At 40.9% G+C, this 22,057-nt stretch overlaps 1 protein-coding gene across 11 annotated transcripts in view; it reads left to right on the top strand.

The window, feature by feature from the left end:
* The window catches only part of LOC118415432 (constitutive coactivator of PPAR-gamma-like protein 1), a 29,314-nt gene that overhangs the window by 2,469 nt on the left and 4,788 nt on the right, over nucleotides 1-22,057 (top strand). For 2 of the 11 annotated variants that reach the window (XM_035820045.1, XM_035820044.1), the window contains exons 2-20: nucleotides 1,605-1,764; nucleotides 3,175-3,388; nucleotides 8,574-8,656; nucleotides 9,275-9,494; nucleotides 10,027-10,100; nucleotides 10,553-10,609; nucleotides 11,224-11,349; nucleotides 11,712-11,819; nucleotides 12,854-13,030; nucleotides 14,575-14,802; nucleotides 15,332-15,482; nucleotides 16,233-16,363; nucleotides 17,388-17,542; nucleotides 18,414-18,528; nucleotides 18,932-19,138; nucleotides 19,947-20,157; nucleotides 20,668-20,797; nucleotides 21,109-21,244; nucleotides 21,688-21,903. In XM_035820045.1, the coding sequence (XP_035675938.1) occupies nucleotides 1,605-1,764; nucleotides 3,175-3,388; nucleotides 8,574-8,656; nucleotides 9,275-9,494; nucleotides 10,027-10,100; nucleotides 10,553-10,609; nucleotides 11,224-11,349; nucleotides 11,712-11,819; nucleotides 12,854-13,030; nucleotides 14,575-14,802; nucleotides 15,332-15,482; nucleotides 16,233-16,363; nucleotides 17,388-17,542; nucleotides 18,414-18,528; nucleotides 18,932-19,138; nucleotides 19,947-20,157; nucleotides 20,668-20,797; nucleotides 21,109-21,244; nucleotides 21,688-21,903 (2,899 nt within the window). The remainder of the gene's footprint in view (nucleotides 1-1,604; nucleotides 1,765-3,174; nucleotides 3,389-8,573; nucleotides 8,657-9,274; nucleotides 9,495-10,026; nucleotides 10,101-10,552; nucleotides 10,610-11,223; nucleotides 11,350-11,711; nucleotides 11,820-12,853; nucleotides 13,031-14,574; nucleotides 14,803-15,331; nucleotides 15,483-16,232; nucleotides 16,364-17,387; nucleotides 17,543-18,413; nucleotides 18,529-18,931; nucleotides 19,139-19,946; nucleotides 20,158-20,667; nucleotides 20,798-21,108; nucleotides 21,245-21,687; nucleotides 21,904-22,057) is intronic. The other 9 variants (XM_035820052.1, XM_035820047.1, XM_035820049.1 and 6 more) reach the window with 9 other exon arrangements.

The following is a 22,057-nucleotide window of genomic DNA, read 5'->3' as shown; positions in this document are numbered from 1 at the left end:
ACAAGTCTTAGACAAATCTTTGGGACTGAAAGGTAAAATGGAAAAACTCAAATAAAGTACGCACCCCTTCTCCTCCAGTTTTGAACAGACCTTTAACTAAATAAATTCGAATTTATGATGTTTTCCCCAGGTCATTTTGCATAAAGTAACCTGGGTTTACACTGTCATTGTCTTTATAAATTGCCTGCTGCAAATTATAAAAATCACGGAGAACTGGTAGAAGAAATCAGGCAAAACCAGTTGTACAAGTCAAAGTCACTAACTCAAAAGGATTGTATGCAAATGCCACTGTTAATATGTAAATCATGTTAAGACAATTTCTTTGTTTCATGTTTAGACAACTTCAAGACAACAACAATGTGTATGTTTTGAAACATTACTAGAAGTGTAGCTCCACCTTGCTTTATTTTAGGCTTTTCTTACCATTTATCTGTGCAGTAACCTCGAATAAAGTACGCACCCCAACTTTGGCAACAACTGGTAGCACCTTTTCAATTTTGAAAAGTTAAAAAAGTGCGTACTTTATTCGAGAATATACGGTATCACACAGATTACCTACAGTTGGCTCCCAGCAGGTTGACTGAGTTTTTAAAAGCCCAACCTACATTCCAAGTGCCTCATTATTGAGACTCAACCTAATGTACTGTTATTGGCAGTGGAGGCCCTTACCATAACTGCATGCTCTTTGGGGATGGTTTTCTTTCGCAGAAGGAGGGAAAAGAAGGTTTTTCCCTGCATTATAGTTTCGCGGTTCAAACAGTTAAATAGTACAGTAGTAATGTATTGGAGATGTATGTTCTTGGTGTTGTAAATTGAGGGTGGAGGAGTCACCACAAAAATGAAATTATTGTTAAAGTTTAAAGATTTACAGTACTGTGCCCCTGACCTACATTTATTAGCTGTGTCTGGGCATCCCAGATTTACTGCCCTACTTTTGATGGTGACATTTGCTCTGAGGCTGACCTATTCAAGGTGTCCATATGCAGGGCTCAAAATGCCACCTGCATATGTAGGTTAGTGCAGGTAAAATTGGCAAAAAAACTATTTATAAAATCAGCTCCTATTCATTTTTCTCCCAAACTATATATAATAATAAGATCAAATAATAGTTTTATGCAAAGAAAAGATGTAGCAATTTAGAGTAGCATAGAGATGCAAAATAAAAACATCTTGTGGTGCAAATATTTGATGGACATGCATCCATTCTCTAATTGGTCATTTGCTAATTGCCATGCTCTCATTTGTGACCAACAGCTCCGCAGCTGACCGATGATGATGCTATCATTGGTTGAACTCCTAATTATGATGGACAGTCTTTTGTTTGCCACATTGGCCATGTTTTCTATCTATCATGTCCACCGTGTGAAAAGGGTATATAGGATGGGGGTTCTTTTGAATCTTTTGTTTACATACTCTGTGAATAGTTTTATCAGGTTGGTACATCACTGAATAAAGAGACTCTTTGTACACAAACATTGCTTCATTCTCACCAATGTCTGTCACCTTCTTCAGGGCAATTCTGACTGGTTCACATTGTACTGCAGGATAGGTGTCTCTGCTCACAGTTCAGATGCTCACACACTGGTTTTATTTTGTCTATGCAGGCAAACAGCGTACCAGATCTTCTGCCACCTCCACAACAAGGCCACCCCCCCTCCCAAGGTGTGGTTCACTCCTCCCGTCAGCTTGGCGTCATGCATCCGGCTCGCGCTGCGCCACTTCGGGGTGCGCTGTTACCAGTCTCTGACAGACCATCACCACGAGGTGAGGTTTGCACGAGATACTCGCAATATTGGTACAGAGAGAAATACAGTCCTTCTTTGCTTGTACGGATGTTGTTGATGTGTGTATAAACACACTAGACAGTTTCAAAGAAACACTTTCAAGGGCTCAAAATACATTTTGGGGGATAAGAGCACTGGTACATTTTAATGAAAATTAAGTTGCACAGAAAAAGGTATTTTTTTAATGAAAATAATATGTTTTTAGAATATATTCAAGGTTTGATTATTTTTCTGGATGGCAAGAATATGCTATATCCTACGTACAAATGTATCTTACAAATACCATGATACATAAAGGTACCTACAGTTTCATGCACAGCTCAAAAGTGCAAAAAAAATGCAACCAGGATCACACCAAACAGATGTTAGAAGCACTTCAAATGTACCTCCTGGCGCATCGATTTGATATCACAGTTTTGTAAACATGGATGGACCATTTTTAGTTGGCAGTTCCGGTTACATATAGATGCCTTGAAATAGTGTGTGTTTTCAGTGAACAGTGCCAGGGGCAAACGTGTAGGTAGGATGTCGAGAGTTGTAGGATAGACAATAATTTTTTAAATTTCAGTTAAAAGAAAACATGCCTGGCCAACATGGCTTAAGATACCCTCATGCAACCAACAGGAAAATTGCAGTTTGTAGATAACTCCAGAAACTTTTGCAGGGTGAAAAACTGAAACTTTTTTTTTTACTTCTGTGTTGCTTTAAATTTTTTTTTTAATCTAAGGCCACACCAATTTAATTTCTTGGTTCACGGATTTTTTCATAAAAAATATGGAGCGAAAGGGCGAAATAAAAATAAAAATAAAAATTGTAAAATGGTTGGGGTAAAGGTAACGGCTAATCCAAAACCTAAAGAAAAAAAAGTTTTCAGCTTGAAAAAAGTACAAAAACACTATTTTTGTACAGTAACAGCACCTGTACCCACACTTTAAGGAGCTTATGATATAAAGGCCAATTTGCTACACCAGAAAGTTGGTGAATGGTTTCATTAATGGTGAAAATTTGCTGAGTGGTAATTCTTATTTTTATTTTTTTTTCCCAAAAAATAGGAGCGAGCGAATCCGTGAACCAAGAAATTAAATCGGTGTGGCCTAATTTTGAAAGGGAAAAGGAGGTTTTCAGGTTTTAAATTTGCAGTTAAAATAATTCCTTAGATAGTGAAAATTTTTAGTGTCATAAATTATTGTTAGAGAGGTCTTTCACCACAGTGGAAATTTCAATATTCACCGCATGTTACGTGCAATATTATGAAGAGCGGGAGCCGCAGTTAGGGACTTAGCAGAAAGTTTCTCCAAATGGCAGGTAAATTTTTGACAACCACCTATATGTATATACTATAATATGCCAAGTATTTTTTCAGTATTTCAAGCCTGTATTTGTAACCTAGGTGATGGCGTTTTGCCGACAACACGAGTTCCACGGCGTGGTGGCCCGGGACTCCGACTATGCCGTCTTCGACCCGCCGCGCTACTTCTCGTCGGAGAAGCTGAAGCTGAGCCGTAACGGGCGCAGCCTGACGACCGTGCAGTACCTGATGGATGAGGTGGGGAAGGAGTTGGGCCTGACTCCCGAGAAGTTAGTCGTCTTCGCAGCACTGCTGGGTGAGTTGTGTACTTACACCAGGTCTGTTTCTTTGAGCCTTTAATTTATTCATTCTTTAAAAACTGAAATTGACCTGCAGGTTGCTTTTCATTTAACCTGTAATTGACCTGCTGGTTGCTTTTCATTGACAGGTCAGTAATGAAGAGGTAAGGGTCAGACAAAGGATAACAAAGATACAGATTACATGATCAAAGTCCTGAGAGACCATAAAACATTTCATTTTGGAGAGTTATTTGCAATAGGAAAAAAAAAACTTGGTGCATATGCACTTTTTGTGCACCAAAAATTTGGAACTGAAATTTTAGGTCAAGTGCACTAGTACTTAAGTTCTAAAAATGAATTTGCAGTCCTGTTTGTTTAGTTCTTTAACAGTGTTCATGTAAATTGTCCTGTAGTGACTGTGTTTTTTCCCTTTAAGTTAAAAAACTCCTTTCAGTTTAATTCATGTCAGTCTTGAATTTGAGTTACTGTTATGCTGACTGCTGTAGACAAAATATTCTGTGCACTTGGCCTACATTTGATTGTGTGCCCCTGTCCAGATTCTGTTACCTTCATATGGACATAAGCAGCATAACTGAAGAAAACCTCATTATGTACACAAACATCTCTGTTCCTTAGGTTACAAGAATTCAACTGCCAAGACATTTTAAGTCCATAGCCTTTTTAAGAGATCTTTTCTGATTATTTATCTAACCGTGGACTCCTCCTTCTGTGTCCTTACTCCAACTTTGACCAGGAAGGCAGAAAAACAAGCTAGAATAGACACTACACTATGCATGTATTCTGCAAGATACACGAGTTGCATGATTCAAAAGGTCACATAACATATTTAGGTGATGTTTTATAGATCCTCCCTCATAAAAGCTAAATATATAGATAGAATCTGTGTCTCGAATGCATAATCCTTGATGGTTTTGTGTATGAAATATTGTTTTGAGGCAGGGTTTTGTCTGGGTAGTAGTATATGGTACCGTGTGGTTGGTTGAATGGACATGTTGTTGGTATTGTATGCATCCTGCGGGTTTGTGCAGTCCTCTGTAGTAATGTAATCGGATGAGTGAACCCATGCAGAAAAGTAACAGATGGCATGATTCACAGCTCAGTCTTGGGTGTGTTCCTAGTTTCCTTTATCTATGTGATGTCCTATAGTTACAGTTTTACTGCAGAGAGTATAGAGTTTGTAGACATTCCCTACCTAGGCATCTTTTGGACAGAGGTATTCTTAATACCCCAAGGCCATAACTGTCTATATTTGTATGCATATGTGTGAATGTGCCCACAAAACACTTCTTCTAGCACTTGGTGCTTGCACTTAACTTCATGGACTGTTAACCATTTTTAAGAGCTTGCTACCTGAAACATTTGATGTGTGTTAACACAAAAGATGTTCTCTTTAAAATCTAGTACTACTACACAGTGTGTGAAAAGAAATAAGAAATGACTTTGCTTACTGGCAATTCTAAAAAAAGCAGTTGCCATCAGTTTAAGTCTACTTAGCTTAACTATGAAATATCTGAAAAGGCTGAGCTCAGACTGAGTTTAGGCGGGGGCTCAAAATACTAAGTGCATATTGTTTATCCCAAACTGGATCTGTGCAGTGAGTTTTGACTATTATTTGTGTAGGGCTACATCTGTAAAGGTACTGGTGTACAACATATTCTTGATATTGAAGTGTTAGAAAAATTATCTACAACTATGTTTTGTTTAAATTTTGCAGTTAAGCCTGAAATTTGAAATTCAAGTTTTGAAGCAAGGCATTAAGATTTGTAATTAGTTTTTACTGACATTTTACTCTATTTTTACTCTGTATTCCCAAATTTTTTTAGATTTCAATTGGTGCAGTCCAAAAAATGAATTTCGAGTAGAGATTGGCCTTTATTTGCCAGCGTTGTTCCAGACTGTGGAAACCTAATTGTGTATGTAGCAACAAGTTACTGTAATTCTTCCATTAAATGTAGCAGTGACTGTCTACTCTCTATAGATGTAGTTACTGTAATTTTCTGTCTAGTCCCAAATAGTGTTCTTTTATTGAGACATGATTTAGACAATATTACTGGTTTGTGTATACCTTAGACTCCAGTTCTTCTCTGTTTTGCTGCAGCCATTTTGTTCCCAGAAATACAATATCTCAGAGTGTAACGATAATCAGAGTATTTTGATTAGATTATGTTTTGCATTCATTAGCCAACTGTCAACTCACGCTTCATTACCTGCACTAACATAGATAGTCTAATTCAATCAGTAGTATTTAAATCATATAAAGGTAGTTTCCAAACAATTCTATAAATGTTAGTATTTGAGATGGGATTTTTAGCTTGCGCGGAGCTGTGTGTTGTTTTGGTACAAGTGAGTCGTTTGGTTGAGCGCACATTGAAAATGGTACGTTTTACATGTTCCGTGCTGGCATAATTAGTTCATCCCAATAGGCACTGAGTTTGTTTTGCTCATGATGAGGATTGCTAATACACAGAATTAGCATACAGATTCGATCAGTGTCGTGTACAGAATCAGTGATGATGCAGAGTGGATACAGTTGGGCTTTGATTAAACAAGGAGGTACTTTTTTCTTGACAGATCATAGCATAACCAGTTTTTAACACACCATTTCCAATAAAGACTGCGATGGTGAAGTGACCAAAATTTAACAGATTGCTCATTAAATGTCACAGACAAAGATTAGATCTTGTTTTTATGTTTTGTTGTCCTTTATATAATCTTTGTACATTGTGCTTCTTATTCCAGTGATAATTTAAGACCAAAGATCACACTAATGTAATTTTGCTGTTCAATAGTTTTTCATCGATCTCTGTGTAGAGGATAACCGATTGCTGGTAACCAAGCCCTCTCTCATCTAGGCATTTTTCTTTTTCTTTTTTTGTTGTTGAAAAAGAACTACACATGTCCAGAACAGACATAACAATCAGTAATCCTATTCCTCTCTAAGTCTAACATCTCTTGTGCATGTACATGTAACTTGATAAATAGTGGAATCTGTTTTGAAATCTGAGTATTCCAAACATGTGATTGTCTTGAATTGCTTTCATACAAAAGTTATTAGTGAGAATTTTGTACCACTAGAGACGTCCATAGTTGTATTAAGATATGCATGAACATGTATGTCTGTTATATATGTTTCACCAAGGGGCTGACCGATTCAGACTCAAAACTTAAAGACTAAGATTCAGACCTCTGATTAAAACATGGACTCTTGTATATTTGCTTTCTTTTCATCCAGAAATGTTAACGTAGTGTAAATCATATTTTTCTAACTGAATGTGAGAATAATGCTGTATTTTGGAGTGTTCTACACTCTGTATCATGGGTCTGCCCCCCTCCCCCTATGTAGACATTCTTTTCTGTTTCTTGACATTTTACATAATATTATACATAATGGTAATACATTTCTTTGGTAACAACACAACAAGCTGAATTTTGAGATAAGCACTTTTTATATATTGCGCCATAGAGATTCCATGTTGATTATTCAATTATGGCATTAATTAGAGATAAAATTAATGTGTTAAAGAACTGATCAGAAGTGCTTGTAGGCGGTTATACTATATATATAGGAAAATGTTTGTAACTTTTTAAGTATTTTCTTCTTGCCTCAACCAAATTAACCTTTATCTCTTACTAGTGCTAGACGCTTCTGTGATGGTATCCTGGCAAAATGTATTATACTTATAGAAAGTGGTCTGTAAGTCTTTGACAATACAAGACAATCTACTGGAGGCCATTAATGTCTTTAAACATAACAAACCCTCCGGCGGCAAGTCTGGCCTATGAAAAGCTTGTTGTAAGTATATAGATTATTACACAAGGCAGTGTGGCTCAACAGGTCTCTACCAAAGAATGTTGTTTATTGTATTCTAGAGACAACTTGCCCTAAACACAAAGGGTTGCTCACTGTATATTTTGTGGCATGCTTTGCCTCCTGGAATATTTAAATCTAAACTTGATAACAACATTTGTCTGTTACCATTGGTTACCAATGGCTGAGACTTAGCATACATAGGCTTGATTGGTAGGCAGTAAGGTGTTTTGAGAGTAGAAAAAAGTGGAGATATTTTCCACAGATATTTTTCTGTCCATTTTGGGAATAGACATTGCCTCTTTGGATATGTTCTTTTCATGAACAGAATTGATGAATTAATTTGCTCTCACAATGGTTTAAGTTTTCAGTTGAAATAATTCTGTGAAATAGTGTCAATACGTTGAAAACACTTATTTGCGATTTTGTAAATTCACGGTGGAGAAGTCACTGCAAAATCCATGAAAACAAAACCACCGCAAACGTTTCAAGATTTCCAGTTTCACGACTGTTCGACAGACAGGGAAAGCCTCCATCTGAAAGTGATCTGACTAAAGCTATTGTCAAACCATGGTTACCATGGCTGGTACAAGGAATGCCAGGCCGTTCCCTGTGTGGAACCACTCGTGATTGTTTGGAAATAGAAATGTTGACGTACGTTACTCATGGATGTGGGGAGGGATGTAGAGGTCTTTTGGAGGTGAAGTGCAGCGGTGCTTTCGTGATAACCCCGCTCGTAAAGGGCCTAGTGCGGTATTACACGTTAAGCTGGAGGTGCCCAGATGAATACTGTGGTGTTGAGATTGTATAAATAATGCAGTGTGTGTTGTGACCAGGTGGTTGGGCCGCATTTCATTTCAGCAGCTGAGTCGGAGGCAAAATTGTTGTCTACTGATGGTGCAGGATTTATTGTAATCAGATTAGAGACGTAAAGCAATGAGCTGCAAAATTTCATTAACAAAAATTGTTTTCCATTTATTTTTTTGCATTTGTGTTGTCTTATTTATTTCTGTTAAATCATTTTGTATCTAAAATCAAAGCACCTTACACCAGAACTTTATGTAATTATAGGGAAAGGTGTAATATATATGGTTCTTGTCGTGCTGAGTATCAAAATGGTAGGCCCCAATAGTGCTTGGAATAGTATGAAATTTTTGTTATGCCAGTCTTGTAACTGGATTGACATTGGGCTTGACTTAAAACAAAGAACACTAGGTAAACAAAAATTAATTTCCACTTTTAACTCTCTGTAAGTATGTAGAGAGAAAAGAATTTTTAGTTGGCCCATTGTTCTTTACTTCCAGAGGAAGTCTCAATTTATAATGCCATTTGGTACTTGATAGTAAAAGTTATTTCCTCCTGTTGTTTCCCAGGGAACCACATCTTGCCGGATGAGGACCTGGCTTCATTCCACTGGGCACTGCTGGGACCCACCCATCCACTGGCTGGGCTCAAGGTAACCATGGCAACCGGAAAATATCTCTGTCCCTTAGGTGTCACCAAAAAGACTGAGGATGGACAAAAGTTTTGCCCATACCGTCCCCTGTGACGGGATGTAAATTTATAGAATAATATAAGATTCTGCCAAAAATAGTTACTCAAGCAACTGGATATGGTTTTGAAACGTTTCAAAACCATATCCAGTTGCTTGAGTAACTATTTTTGGCATATCTTATTACCTGGATGTCTAGCCTACGTCGACGAATATAAGATTCTTATTGAACCAAGCTGAGTCTACCAGCATAGTTTGCCCCAGCCTCAAAATAAAGGAAAGAGCACTTCAGAGGGTCTAGATTTCAAAATTTTCCTAGATAGCATACTCCCGGACCCCCTTAGGATGGCTGCAACAGGGTTTCCATTCAAAATCCAGGGGACAGAAAAAAATTCAGGCTGGCTAGAACACTTGACTGGTAAACCAAAAAGCTGTATTGAAGTTGAACACATGGTACTACTTGTGGACTAAACCCTAGTGTAGGAGATGGGCGCTGTCCTATTTACCATTTGGTACGGAAAGGACTAACCAACTTCTATTCTGTAGAGGTAAACTTAAATACTGTTGTTCTGCCATGCCCAGGTGCGGGCCCACCAACTGGTGCTGCCGCCATGCGATGTGGTCATCAAGGCTGTTGCAGATTACGTGAAGAACCTTCCGTCCGTGGACGACCTTGACAAGGTCGCGCAGGATGTGTTCCAACACTCGGACACCCGCAAAGAGGACAAGATGAAGAAGTTTAAGGAGTCAGTGATGTACTACAGGGCTGGGACAAAGGATGGGAACTGGCCCATACTACAAGGTACCCAGATAATTTTATTTTTTATTTATTTATTTATTTGCCAATGATACAACTCATTACACGGATCTGCCTAGGCAGCTTTGGGCTGGTAGCGGCAGATCCACAGAGATACAGACGAACATACATCATCGGTCGACGTGATCGCACATGTTCGCACATGTTTACACACGACGGGGTTATACCGCCCCTTACGGGGTGACATACCCTTTCATATGCGCCAGGTCTCCCGTCCGGGTGAATGATGTAAATCACCGTGAGCCGAAGCTAGGTACTCATTTTCACCTGAGTATAGTGAGGAAAGCCGTGTAAAGTGCCTTTCCCAAGGGCACAAGATCGGTAACACGGCAGGCGGATTCGAACCCGCAACCTCTCGGTCACGGGGCGAACACGGTCCCACTGCGCTACGCGGTCACAGTATAATGAAATAGATTGTAAAAATATGATGACCTTCTGACCTTTTTGTGATACTTACAATTGTAGTAAATCTAATGTAGAATGTTGACCTTACATATTACTGGTTGCTTCTCCACAGCTGTGGACCCGCAGCCCTCGACCAATCAGGAGCCAGACACAGGCACTGATGATCCCCCCCAGCAGCAACCACAGGTTAGTACATCCTCAAGTTTTCATCCTCAACCATCATCACATCCTTACATCATCATTGAACTATAGGCCTCTCACAGTTTGGGCCCATTGTTGTCTTGCCTCTCAACCGTTAACTTTAACCTCCATCCCTATGTCTTAATCCTCATTTTAAATCCCATAGCTAGACCTCTAACCATCATCCAAACTCCCCACCAACCTCAAGTGGCAAACTAGCCCCCATTGTTTAGGTCTAACTCTAAAAACTAACCTGTTTACTTTTTTGTAGTTTTATTTTTTTGCAAATTGGGAACTCGTACTTCTCACAAATCTGGTTGTTTGTTTGTAGATCCGTGTTGTTATAAGTACTAATCTTGTCAATGAATCATGTCGAGTGCAGATGTTTAGTTGAAGCACTTATTAGTTGTAACCCAAGTGAGTCTCCCCTACACTGTCCACTCCCATGCACCATGCAGGAGTGTGCCGGTGTAAAAGAGGCCACCATGCCTGAGATTGTGGTGAGCGAAGTCATGGTAAGGCTACGGCTCACTTACCTCTAACCGCACAGAACACATAACACGTTTATGTCATAGTCTTACGTAGGTTTGAAGAAAATGCTAACTTTTTGCACGTTTCATGTCATAGTCGTATGTAGGTTTGAAAAAAAAACTTAAGCACTTTTCATGTCATTGTCTGTAGGGCTGAAAGAACACTAACTTTCATGTCACAGTCTTGCGTCGGGTTGAAAAACACTAACTTGTAACCCACAGGCTGCTAAGGTAGCCACTTGGTACCAGATATATGTATTAGTTAAGGGGTTGAGCAGCAGGGAGAAGGTTTAACTGGCTAATACTTCTTCATGTGCATGCTACAAGTAGGACTTCTAGAACTAAGGATGAATTAACTAATTCGTGCCCAGAGGGTGTTGAATTCAATGATCACATTCCTGCACAGCATATTGATCAAGAATATAAATTTTCTTTAACATATGCTGCAATTTTGATCGGAAAAAGAGAAGATGTGACAAAGATGTTGGATCCTATTGTCAAATTCTTAACACAAAATAACACTGCTAAACAAAAATACTCCTCCATTTGGCAAAAATCCCTGACCTGTCCCTTTTCATGTTGATTTCCTCCTTCCTCAGGAGAGTGCACAGGAGGGCAACCCGCAGATCGTGGTCAGCAAAGAGCTGGACACGGTGAACGAGGACCTGCAGAACGCTCTCAAGTCTGAGATAGAGGCTCAGCTAGAGGACGACCTGGACAGGAAGGTATGGCATGGACGTTAACTTTATGATTGCCTCTTTCTTGTCAGTTGCCCAACCACTGGAGCATAACCACCATATCCCCCTTAAGACAACAGTTTTGTACAGTAATGTGTAATAATGGACTGTTACATTTGATTCACTCACACCTGGAAGGATCCCTAATGTTCAACAAGTATGGTGGATGTGGCTGTACGTTCAGTACGTGAGGGTTTCCTGACTAAAGCTAGGTTCTCCAGGACTCAAGTCAGGAAATAGATGAAAAATCGCCTTTCCTAAGGGCATTATATTGGGCCTGCTAGAGATTTAAACCCAGAACATGTAGATTTTAAGTCTAGCCATAAGACCACCTTGGTGTTTGTTTCCAGATGCAGAACATGACGTTAGAGACGATTGAGGACAGCTCCAGTGAGACGTCTACCCTGGACAGTAGTCAGGAGCTGACCAACATCGCCACAGCTTCTGAGGAAACCAAGGTACAAGCTTGTATTGTGTGTATATTGCATGGAAGTGAAGGAGATTCCTGTACTTGACATATGGTCCCAGTCCCTAAATAAGATGAAACAACTGTATCTATATTTGTAATCACTTTCAAGTTTGTTTATATACACATGTGATGCTAGCATCACTGCCACATCTTGATGAGTACCATTGCTATTCTTAATGGCTGAAGGTTGCCATTAGAAAGTAGGCACTGTCTGGCATTGTGTCATGACTTTTACTGAGTAGGTGATTGCTTTGTGAAGATAAAGCAGTCTGCATTTTGCATGAGTGTGACATTGCTACTATCCCAAGCTGGGCCTGATCCAAGATCCAGGTTACAGTCACTTTATAGCAGTTTGAACTTTGTTTTATTCTCAAGAGAAGTTAGTCTAGATCATGGTCTGTTTACTTAGTAAAATGGCCAAGTGTTTGCTGAAATTGCTTCACAGTCTCAGCTTGTATTCAGGTATGATTTTAGAAGAATGTTGACTCATTCAACTGCAACAGATTGCTTAAGATGAGATGCTTTGTGCTATATGGTCAGGGTTTGTACACCTTGGGATTTTCGTAAATACTTAAACTTGTAAATTCTGCCAGACCTTTGTTATCGATCTCTTGTAAACAAATGACAGTTACAAAAAAAAATGAAAAAGTGTTATGACTTGCTTCTATTTTCTATAAGTTTATTGGGCAAATTTTCATGTGACACAAGGAAGTAAGATTCGAGACTATACCAAAAAGTGGTTACTCAAGCAACTGCAGCTGGATATGGTTTCGGACACGGTCAGTCAGTGCCAGTGACAAAAACTACTGGATAGAAGTTGAAATGTCTGACTGTTTCTGAAACCATATCCAGTTGCTTGAGTAAATACTTTTGAGTAACTATCTTATTACCTGGATGTCTAACCTACATTGACGCATTCGAGACTATAGTTTATCTAAAAAGAGATCCTCCCTATACAATGGTGTACAAGCCCTGTGTGGTGCATGCTCCAGCCTTATCCCCTCTGCTCGTGTCTTGTGGCAGGCTGCTGGCGACATGAGCCCCAGCGAGCGCTTCAGCCCCAAAGTAGCCTGGGAGAAGATCACGCGGGAAGAAGAGGAACGTGAACGCGAGGAGGCCCTGAGGCGGGGAGGGGACCCCGCTGACGATAGTAAGGGAGGGCCCCCACAGGTCACACGGATGGCCAGTCCCGCCTCCCAGGTTAGACACCCCCTCAGCTACCCCCCTCCCCCTCCCCCTCACCTCTGTGGAGTAAGCCTATTCATGGGTCCAACTGCACATGTGCAGCAAGATGCATTGTGGGTAGTAGGTCAAAGGTGAAGGCCCCTAACTTGTGAACAGTTCTATTTCTAGACCATGCCTTTTAGCGATATATATCCAGACATTGTTTTGTTAATGTCTCAGGGGCCTTCACCATTGACCTATCACCTACAATGTATGCACATTTGGAACCTTATATGTCAGGCCAGGGCTGTACTTGCCAAGCTACAATATCCAAGGAACTTTCACTGCCACCACTGGAACTAGGTGCCAAACAACTAAACAGTTGGTTTCTATATCATTATCAGAAGGTAAATTTGCTGGGATTGCTGTGAGACCTTGCTGTGGCAGCTCATAGTGGTGCTTGCTGTGCATTGCTTTTATTTAGTGTTCAACTGTTCATTCAGTCTGCAAGGCAATATGGTCAAATCACAGCACATCAGAAATGATATGTGAGATGGTTATGCTGGCCCTGTGAAATGCTGCTCCAAGTGGGTAGGCTTGAAGTTCCACTTTTTTTTTTCAATGGCTGGTGATATGGAGGCTGTTGTGTTTGCCATTTCTTGTGTTTTGATTGTTTATGTTTGTCACTCCATGCATGGTGTTCGGATCAATCCTGTGTGCAATACTGTTGATGAAGGTAGTTGTAGTAGTAGACTTGCCATACTCGACTAGGAATGACTGTCCATCAGACCTTGTAGTAATCTTCTCATGCACTTTTCCCTCTTGTTCATTCAGAATTAGTTACTTATCAATAAGCCCCCTTTCTACTATCACTTAGGGACTGTACAAAATGTTTGTGGTACACTTGATTTCATAATTGGAATATAATGCAAAATGTAAGGAGTATGAGTTAGACCTTACAACAAAATGCACAAAATGTAAAAATGTAAAATTGTTCCACATCTATGAAATCATTTACTGACATGTCAAATCCTTGGTCGTTTATTGGTCAAGACCTATAGTAGAAAGGGGATACAATGTGTAACTTCATGTAGTAGTAACAATTGGACATCGGAAAGATGATGAGTTTGTGAAACTTCACCAAGTTTGTACCAACTCTAACCCACCATTTCTTTTCTACCTTAAATGACAGAACTTGTGTTTGGAAATTGTGCAATTCATGCTGACCATAGCATGTTCATAGCATAGAAACAGAAAAACTGGAGTCTGCATTCCAAGTTTGATTTTTTGACATCATAATTAGAAGTAAATGTAAATGGTATATCACCAGTATACTTCATGGCTTGGCTTTGCAACTTTGTGTAGGAGTATATATGTTGCCAAAACAGAATCTTTGCTCCAACATAAAAAAATTAGGTAAAAGCGGAGTTTGTTTCATAAAACTGTGTAATCTCCATATGAAGAAGCATGTCATGATGTATCAAGTCTAAAGAGGAAAATTGAACTGTACAATTGGCAGCGATTTTGATCAATCCCTACAGTACATCTGTTTGTTCACGCCGTGTTTTGTTGTCTTGCAGGCGTCGACCTCTGACACCACCAGCACCACCAGCTCCAGTGCCAACCAGACGCCCGAGGCCAAGGACCCGACCGCGGGCATCCCCTCGCTCATGTCCACGCCCGTGCGCCAGTACCTGGACGTCACCATCCCCAAACTGCCCACCATCTCGCCCAGCGTGCTGCGGACAGCACAGTACAGACACAAGCTGGGGCTGATGAACCCCTGGATCTATCAAATCATCACACAGGTGGGAGGGGCTGTGAAAAAATGTCGAACACCTCAAAACCATAGTCTCTCTTCAGAGCTTGAATGTGAAATTCAGAGGGAGGGGCTGGACATACTGGCAGCATGATTGTGTACCTTTGTGCACACAAAATTGTCTAGGAGCAGTGCACTTAATTTTTTGATTCTGGATGCCCAGATGCACCTAGATATTTGCTTAAGATGAAAAAAATAATAATATTGGGCTCTTGTCATCAGTTGATATTTAAGTGTCAGGAAAACTGAAAAAACTTTTGTTATCTATAGAACTTCAGATTCATGCTCTTAAGAGAGTTTTTGAGTAGGTTTTAAAAATAAAATCTATTTGATGATATGCACACGATTAATAATTGTATGTCATACATCAGTGCTTGAAAAGATTGATCACTATGGAGGATGCACACTGTCAGTAATATCACCGTACGAGGTCTGTAAAATATTTTAGTATTGTAAAATCTATTTATAGTCTACTTGCTACCTTAGAGTCGCCCTTACAGTCCCCTTGCTTCCGACAGGGAGAGATCAAGATTGACCTGACCCTGGAGGATGACGCCATGAAGGACCTTCCGTCCGCGGCGGAGCTGTGGCGCCCTGCCCGCCAGCTGACCTACGGCATCCTCTTCAACGTGGCACACCAAGGCAAGAAAAAGAAGGGAAAGGAGCAGGGTAAAACAGACTGGCATGGATGTCTTGTTGTTTCATTCCGTTTTTCTTCGTTCAGCAACATGACATCAAGTTTTTCAAACAAAAGTTCATCACTAACAAATTGCATTTATTTTTTAACAAATCATTCTGACAAAAAAGTGTTAAAAGAAATAAATTCAGAAAAGTTTGAGTCAACTTTGCAAAGATTTGCAACAGCCAGTTTTGTGTTTGGCTTGTTTGAATGAATGTTTAAGTATCATTGTGGATGAAAGAATGATTTTGATAACTTTGTTGCGGTTACTTTTCTTGTCTACTTGTATCAATCATACCTGTTTCACTGCACTGTAGAATATAGTAAGTTTGAGCACACACACAGATAAGTGTGGAGCTATGCTTTTTCTTGAATGACCAGGAAAAGGTTGTCTAGTTCAAGCTTGCTAGCATGTTACTATGAAGAATTTGAACTGACCTAGAAAGAGTATGTAAGTGTTGGAAAATGTGGTTGACCGTTTCTTCATGTCGTTGTGCTCCCCAGCAGAAAGCTGCAGTATTGCAATATGTACCCATAGATACATGAGGACTTGCATGCAAACGTCCTTGTTTATGGAAAATCTGGAAAATTGGCAACACTTCACACAACCATATGCAGAAAAGGCTTTTCCTTCCATTGGTGGATCAGTTTTTCCACCCCTATCAAAGCTGTGTGAACTGCATTTTCCACCATCTGTTCTGTTTTTGACTCTGGATTAACTGTTTCCCATCTGTGCACAGCTCCCAGACGACAGGTGATTGTGAAAGAGTGGTGTGTACAGAAGGGCCGCTCCATACAGAAGCCAGAGCTGGTGGAAGCTCTGCCTTTGGACTGGAAGGTCAGCCGAGGACCCTACGTCTTCCGAACTGATGTAAACATTTTCAGTTTCATACGTGTGCTGGGGTGCTTTTCTTCCTTTTTTTTATTATATCATTATTATGGCTAAGGATGCTTTCCCCCCCACACTGTTGCGCAGGCCTTGAAATACACGCAAAGTAAATAGACCCATTAAGCATACTTTGAGTTTTAGAGTATCTAAATCATTCATTTGATGATATGATTGTGCCAACAAATATATTGATTTTAAAGTCATCTTTTGACAATTAATTGACCAATGGCTTAGACCCATCCACCTCTGTAGAAATGCAAAATAAAAACATATGTATATAACACATGCAAATACCTGCAGCCACTTAGTCATTGGTCGGACCTCTAATCGCCATAAAAAACATTATTGGTTGAAGTGCTAATTATGTTAGGCAGTCAGGATCAGTCTTTTTGAAGAAAACCACGTAAGCTTAGATACTGAGGGATGTTACTAATTGTTTAATGATTGTCACGCAATTTCAGTGTCAGCTCCGTATTTTGAGGCCTGAGCCTGCTAGCTGGTTTTCACAGTTGATTGCTTGTAACGTTAATACTGATGCATTGTGCTTTAAATTGCAACCCCTGAGCCCCAACTACCTTATGTCTAATGAAGGCTTGATTCATCTTGGTAAGATAAAGTGGAAAGTAAGAAGTTTCTCCCAAAGTGAATCCCCTGTAATTGTAATGTTCCCATTTATATCTAGATATATCATATTGTAACATTTTATTACTCTGTAAGCCTCTAACATTCAGCCACTTCTTGCCTTAACCACTGTGTGTTGCACTAGCTGGTGTGTTTTTGATGGTGACTTTGCACTTGGGCTTTGTTTGTTGAATCACTTCAGCGGAAATGTAAGAAAAATGCAGCCCGTACCTACTTTACCTACATGTACTGTTTTTCAGGACTATAGTCAGAAACTTGACATTGATTAGTTTCTAAGCCTTATGGTATAATTATGTGTTATTATGAATAAGAGTTTTACTGAATTATTAATGAAACGTTCTGGTGGGCGTTTTTTCCCGGCCAGGTCCCCAAGGTGAAACAGCTGTGGTTCGGACAGGAGATCGAGGATAAGAACCGCAGACTGCGTGCCTTCCTGTCCTGCATGCTGGCCGACACCCCGGCCATGCTGAAGCCGCTCTACGTCCCCCACCACCTCTTGGTGCTGTGCTGTGTGCTCAGGTTGGTTTGTTTCTTCATTTACCTCATTTGTGGAAGGATTGACATAACAGGTGACCATCCTCTCACTCCATGAAGGACCTCTACTCTTTTGGATATGGCTCTCCCAAACACAGGTAACTATCACCTTTTCAAGATGTCAACCCAGAGACCAGACTGTAAGATATGATCCACTCACACCGGGAAGGACCCCTACTCTTTTCGATAAGTGTCACAGATTCTTTGATGTGCTTGAGGTGTGGCTCTCACAAACATGGGACCTCCATTGAACATCCTATCAGAGTAACAGCCCTACAGAAGCTAGGTACTCATTTCCACCTGATGAAGTGAGGAAAGTCATGTTATATCCCTTTCCCAAGGGCATAACATTGGGGCACATCAGCGGTTTTGAACCGGGACCTCAGGGGTTCATTTGTTTGAGCCTTTTTTTTATTCATGAAAACTTAAGTTGATCTACTGGCTGCTTTTGATTGATGAGGTCAGTATAAAAGAGATGTGTCAAACAAAAGAAACAAAGATAGATTTCTTGTTTGAAATCATACTAAATCCATTAACATGTAGGCATAGGTCAAGCTGTTGATATGGAAATTCTTCTCACGCCTTTTGGTGTATAGGGCCATGCCCGTTGCTATAGCCCTTGGGCCACATCGTTGTGAAAGCTCTACAGCTGGGGGCTAGCTCACTGGTAGCTTGTTCTAGTGTCCAAAAGTCATGCATCACATCCTGATGACCAATGATATAATGTTATTTCCTCGCTACTGTAAAGTTGGGTAGTCATCAGCATCATTATTTCAAACTTCAGTGTTGGTGTATTTGGAAGAATTCACTAGTTTGCTATGTTGTCTGTTAATAGTTAAGTGTGTTGTATCCCCAGGTACATGTTACAGTGGCCAGGTCGTCCCCTGTTGCGGCGCCATGAGCTGGACGCCTTCCTGGCCCAGAGTGTGGACCCCAGACTGGCCAACCCTCAGGCCCTGGAGACCATGCAGGTTAGACAGGTCTTACATGCAGTCATGATACTGAAATATGTGTCAAATCGTTTTAAGTTTTGTACTCAAACATTCTGGTCTGTGTTGTGTATTTATTTAGAGAATGATACATTCACAGTAAGATTAGCTTTTCCCGCTTGCTATATGTATCATTTGATTTGTACTTTCTTTTGAGGTCTTGCAAGCCCACACAATATGGACACACTAGGACTGGTGCAAAACACTTCGTTTGTTCATTCCTTCATTCATGCTATCTTCATATAAATAAATCAAGAAGGATTCCTATCTTATCGTCTAAACCTTCACTTGAATCACATGAAGACGATTTGACTGCTCTTATAGTGGTGAAATCAGTATTTTGTGTGGTGGTACAAATGCGTAACAGTCTGACCTTTGCCCCTAGGTTCCCATGGTGACCACCCGGGGTGTCCAGATAGCCGCCCTGTTCATGCGCGGCGTGGAAACCGCCATGTTTGCCAACGAGGCGTGCGGAGCGCCCATCGTCTGGGAGCTGACCTGCCCGTGGCTGTTCTTCGACGGGAAGCTGTTCCACACCAAACTGCTGAAGTCCAGCGCCAACAAGCCACTCAGGGAACTTTGTGATGGACAGGTGAGGATGTGGGAGTTTTTTTATTTGATAAATATTCACTGTAGATCTATTTAATATTGCATTTGATGATTTTAGTGGTTTAGGGGGGAAAATGTAGCTCACAACATTCAATCTTAGCAGTAAAAACAGGATTCTAGCTGGCTCTAGCACAGTGATCAAATGATTGTAATTACGAAATTTGAGTAGTAGAATAGTGGCCGTTTAAGTCTCTAGAATTGAGTTAAATTTAACAAATCGAGATTTACATGTACAGTTCCACATTCGTGGAAGGATTGACATGATAAGTGACTTCTCCTAGTGACTTCTTGATCTTGTTACTTGTTACAGAGGTAGGTACATAGTTCGGTGTTGTTTGTTAGGAGTGAGACTCATGTGATACATGTTGTGTTACAGATGGACCAGGTTGCCAAGGTGGAGCGGATGAGACTCATGTGATACATGTTGTGTTACAGATGGACCAGGTTGCTAAGGTGGAGCGGATGAGACTCATGTGATACATGTTGTGTTACAGATGGACCAGGTTGCTAAGGTGGAGCGGATGAGACTCATGTGATACATGTTGTGTTACAGATGGACCAGGTCGCTAAGGTGGAGCGGATGAGACTCATGTGATACATGTTGTGTTACAGATGGACCAGGTTGCTAAGGTGGAGCGGATGAGACTCATGTGATACATGTTGTGTTACAGATGGACCAGGTCGCTAAGGTGGAGCGGATGAGACTCATGTGATACATGTTGTGTTACAGATGGACCAGGTTGCTAAGGTGGAGCGGATGAGACTCATGTTATACTTACTGATTGTTACAGATGGACCAGGTCGCCAAGGTGGAGCGGATGAGACAGAGCATACTGGAGGGGCTGACCAATGACTGGGCCCGCATGCCGCTGCCCCGCATGGGCCCCATGGGGATGGGGGGTTACGGCGGGCTGCTGCCCCCTCCCAATCTCAGGCCGGCCGGCTCGCTGGGACCGCTCCCCGGCAGGGGCCGAGGCCTGGCCGGTAAGATCAACAACCTTGGTGAGGCACCCCGCTGGGACTTACTATGCTTACGTGTGGTAGTGGTGTAGTATATATAGTATAGTACAGTACAATAATTGTAGTTGTAGCAGTTGTTCAGACCTTACCTCTGGAGGTTCTAAGAGGTGGTCTAATTCCATGCAGTGTAGTTTTTGTATGAATTTGCTGAAGAATTTGTATTAATTTTTTTAAGAATATATTACAGAGTCAAACGTTGAGTGTGACAGAAAAAGTCTTTGTAGATTTTGTTAGAATATTAGTGATGTTCATGTTCTTAATCCATTTATACATGTATTGTTAATATTCTGATTTTTGGAAGATAACTATTTTAGTCAAGTTGATATGATAGAGATGTTTCATTTAAGTATTTTCCTGTTTTTGGTCTTTTTGCATTTATTCATCTTGTGTAGCAGTTATATTTCCATGTGTATTTCTTGATATCTAAAAGCAACAAGCTGCTGTCATCCTTTTTCTCAATATTTCTGATCTTGTATGTTTGTTTCCTTGCAGGTAAGCCAGTGAGTGGCAGGGGAGGCAAGCTGCAGATCGCAGGTATCCCCGTGGGGGAGTGGGCAGGCAACCCCTCAGGGGTGGGGAACTACCAGCCGCCTCAGGTCACCTCCGTGGGGGGATACAGGAAGTGAGTCTGTTTTTGAAATATTTTTGTTTTTCTGAAATGGTGTAATTAATCGTTTGCTTGCATCATAAGTTGATGCGTGGCGGCTACTGACAGTTAGTAAGAGAAGGAGAAAAACAAGAAAAGATAACAATTGAAAGCTATTCAGACTTTCTATTCAGATTTAGCAGCTGCCAACATGTTGTAGGTGTTGACATCCAGCATTCACTACAAGTTTTTGAGTAATTTTATTTTTTTTGATAGATACCTGTCTTATCTTTACCTGTTCAAAACGATCTCTTGGTGCTGATGGTTTTCTTTTCTCGTCTGTCCAGGGGTGTGAGTTACCAGATCCCGCCGCGTGGCCGGGGAATGTCGCGAGGCGGGATGGCAATGCGAGGGCGAGGTGCAATGCACCCCATGTATCATGGGGCCAGGTCAGCAGCAGCCTGGGGCATCCAGGACCCGGGGGTGAGTCTGCACTGTGACACCTGGAACTCTAGTCTGATACCTAGAACTCTTGTGCGACGCACAAACTTTGGTTTGACACCTGAAATAATAAAACTTTGACCACAGCTGTCTGATACAACTTTTTTTCTGACCAGGAATATTGGAGATTGTGTCTGCAAAAGTGGGGTATATCCTGAACGACCCAAGAAACTAAAATGTTTAGTAATTCTGTAATGGCTTAAGTAGTTGTCTGACAGTCAATACCAGATACTCCCTAAGCTGGGTACATCTTACTGTGTCCTTGACACTGCTGTACTTTCTAGATTAGGAAGTGTTTAAGCTATTTTTTTAAACTGCTGTCTCGCATCTTTGCTTTGCATCTTTTATTGCACCATCGAGATGCCTTTTCCTTGCCCTTGCACTTGACCTGAAGAAGCTTGTTTCTTTCCTTTCTGCCACTGCAGATGTACTATGACTACAGCCAGGCTGCTCCTTACTACATGGGGACCTACCCCCTCCCCGGCCAGCAGTACAGGAACAAGAAGAACAAGAAAAACAAGAAGGGCAACAACAACAAGGGGGGGAAGGTACAGGAGCAGGGCCAGGGGGCCGGGGGAGTGGGGGAGGCTGGGGATGCCTCGTCTCAGTTAGCAGGGATCACGCTGGCCCTTAGAAACAAGGTTAGGCCCCTTTTCCACCAGACTGCATTTGCCAAGCAACTTTTAAGTGATCAGAATTGAGTTTGTTTCACCTTTGATCCTATAATCTGCATCCCTGTTATATTTTATCTGACCCTTACCTCCCTCATGACCTCAATGAAAAGTCGGCTCATTT

Source organism: Branchiostoma floridae, chromosome 5, assembly GCF_000003815.2.
Source record: "Branchiostoma floridae strain S238N-H82 chromosome 5, Bfl_VNyyK, whole genome shotgun sequence".
In the NCBI taxonomy this organism is placed as follows: domain Eukaryota; kingdom Metazoa; phylum Chordata; class Leptocardii; order Amphioxiformes; family Branchiostomatidae; genus Branchiostoma; species Branchiostoma floridae.
Note: the sequence above shows the minus strand (reverse complement) of the source record. Positions and strands in the feature narration are given on the sequence as shown.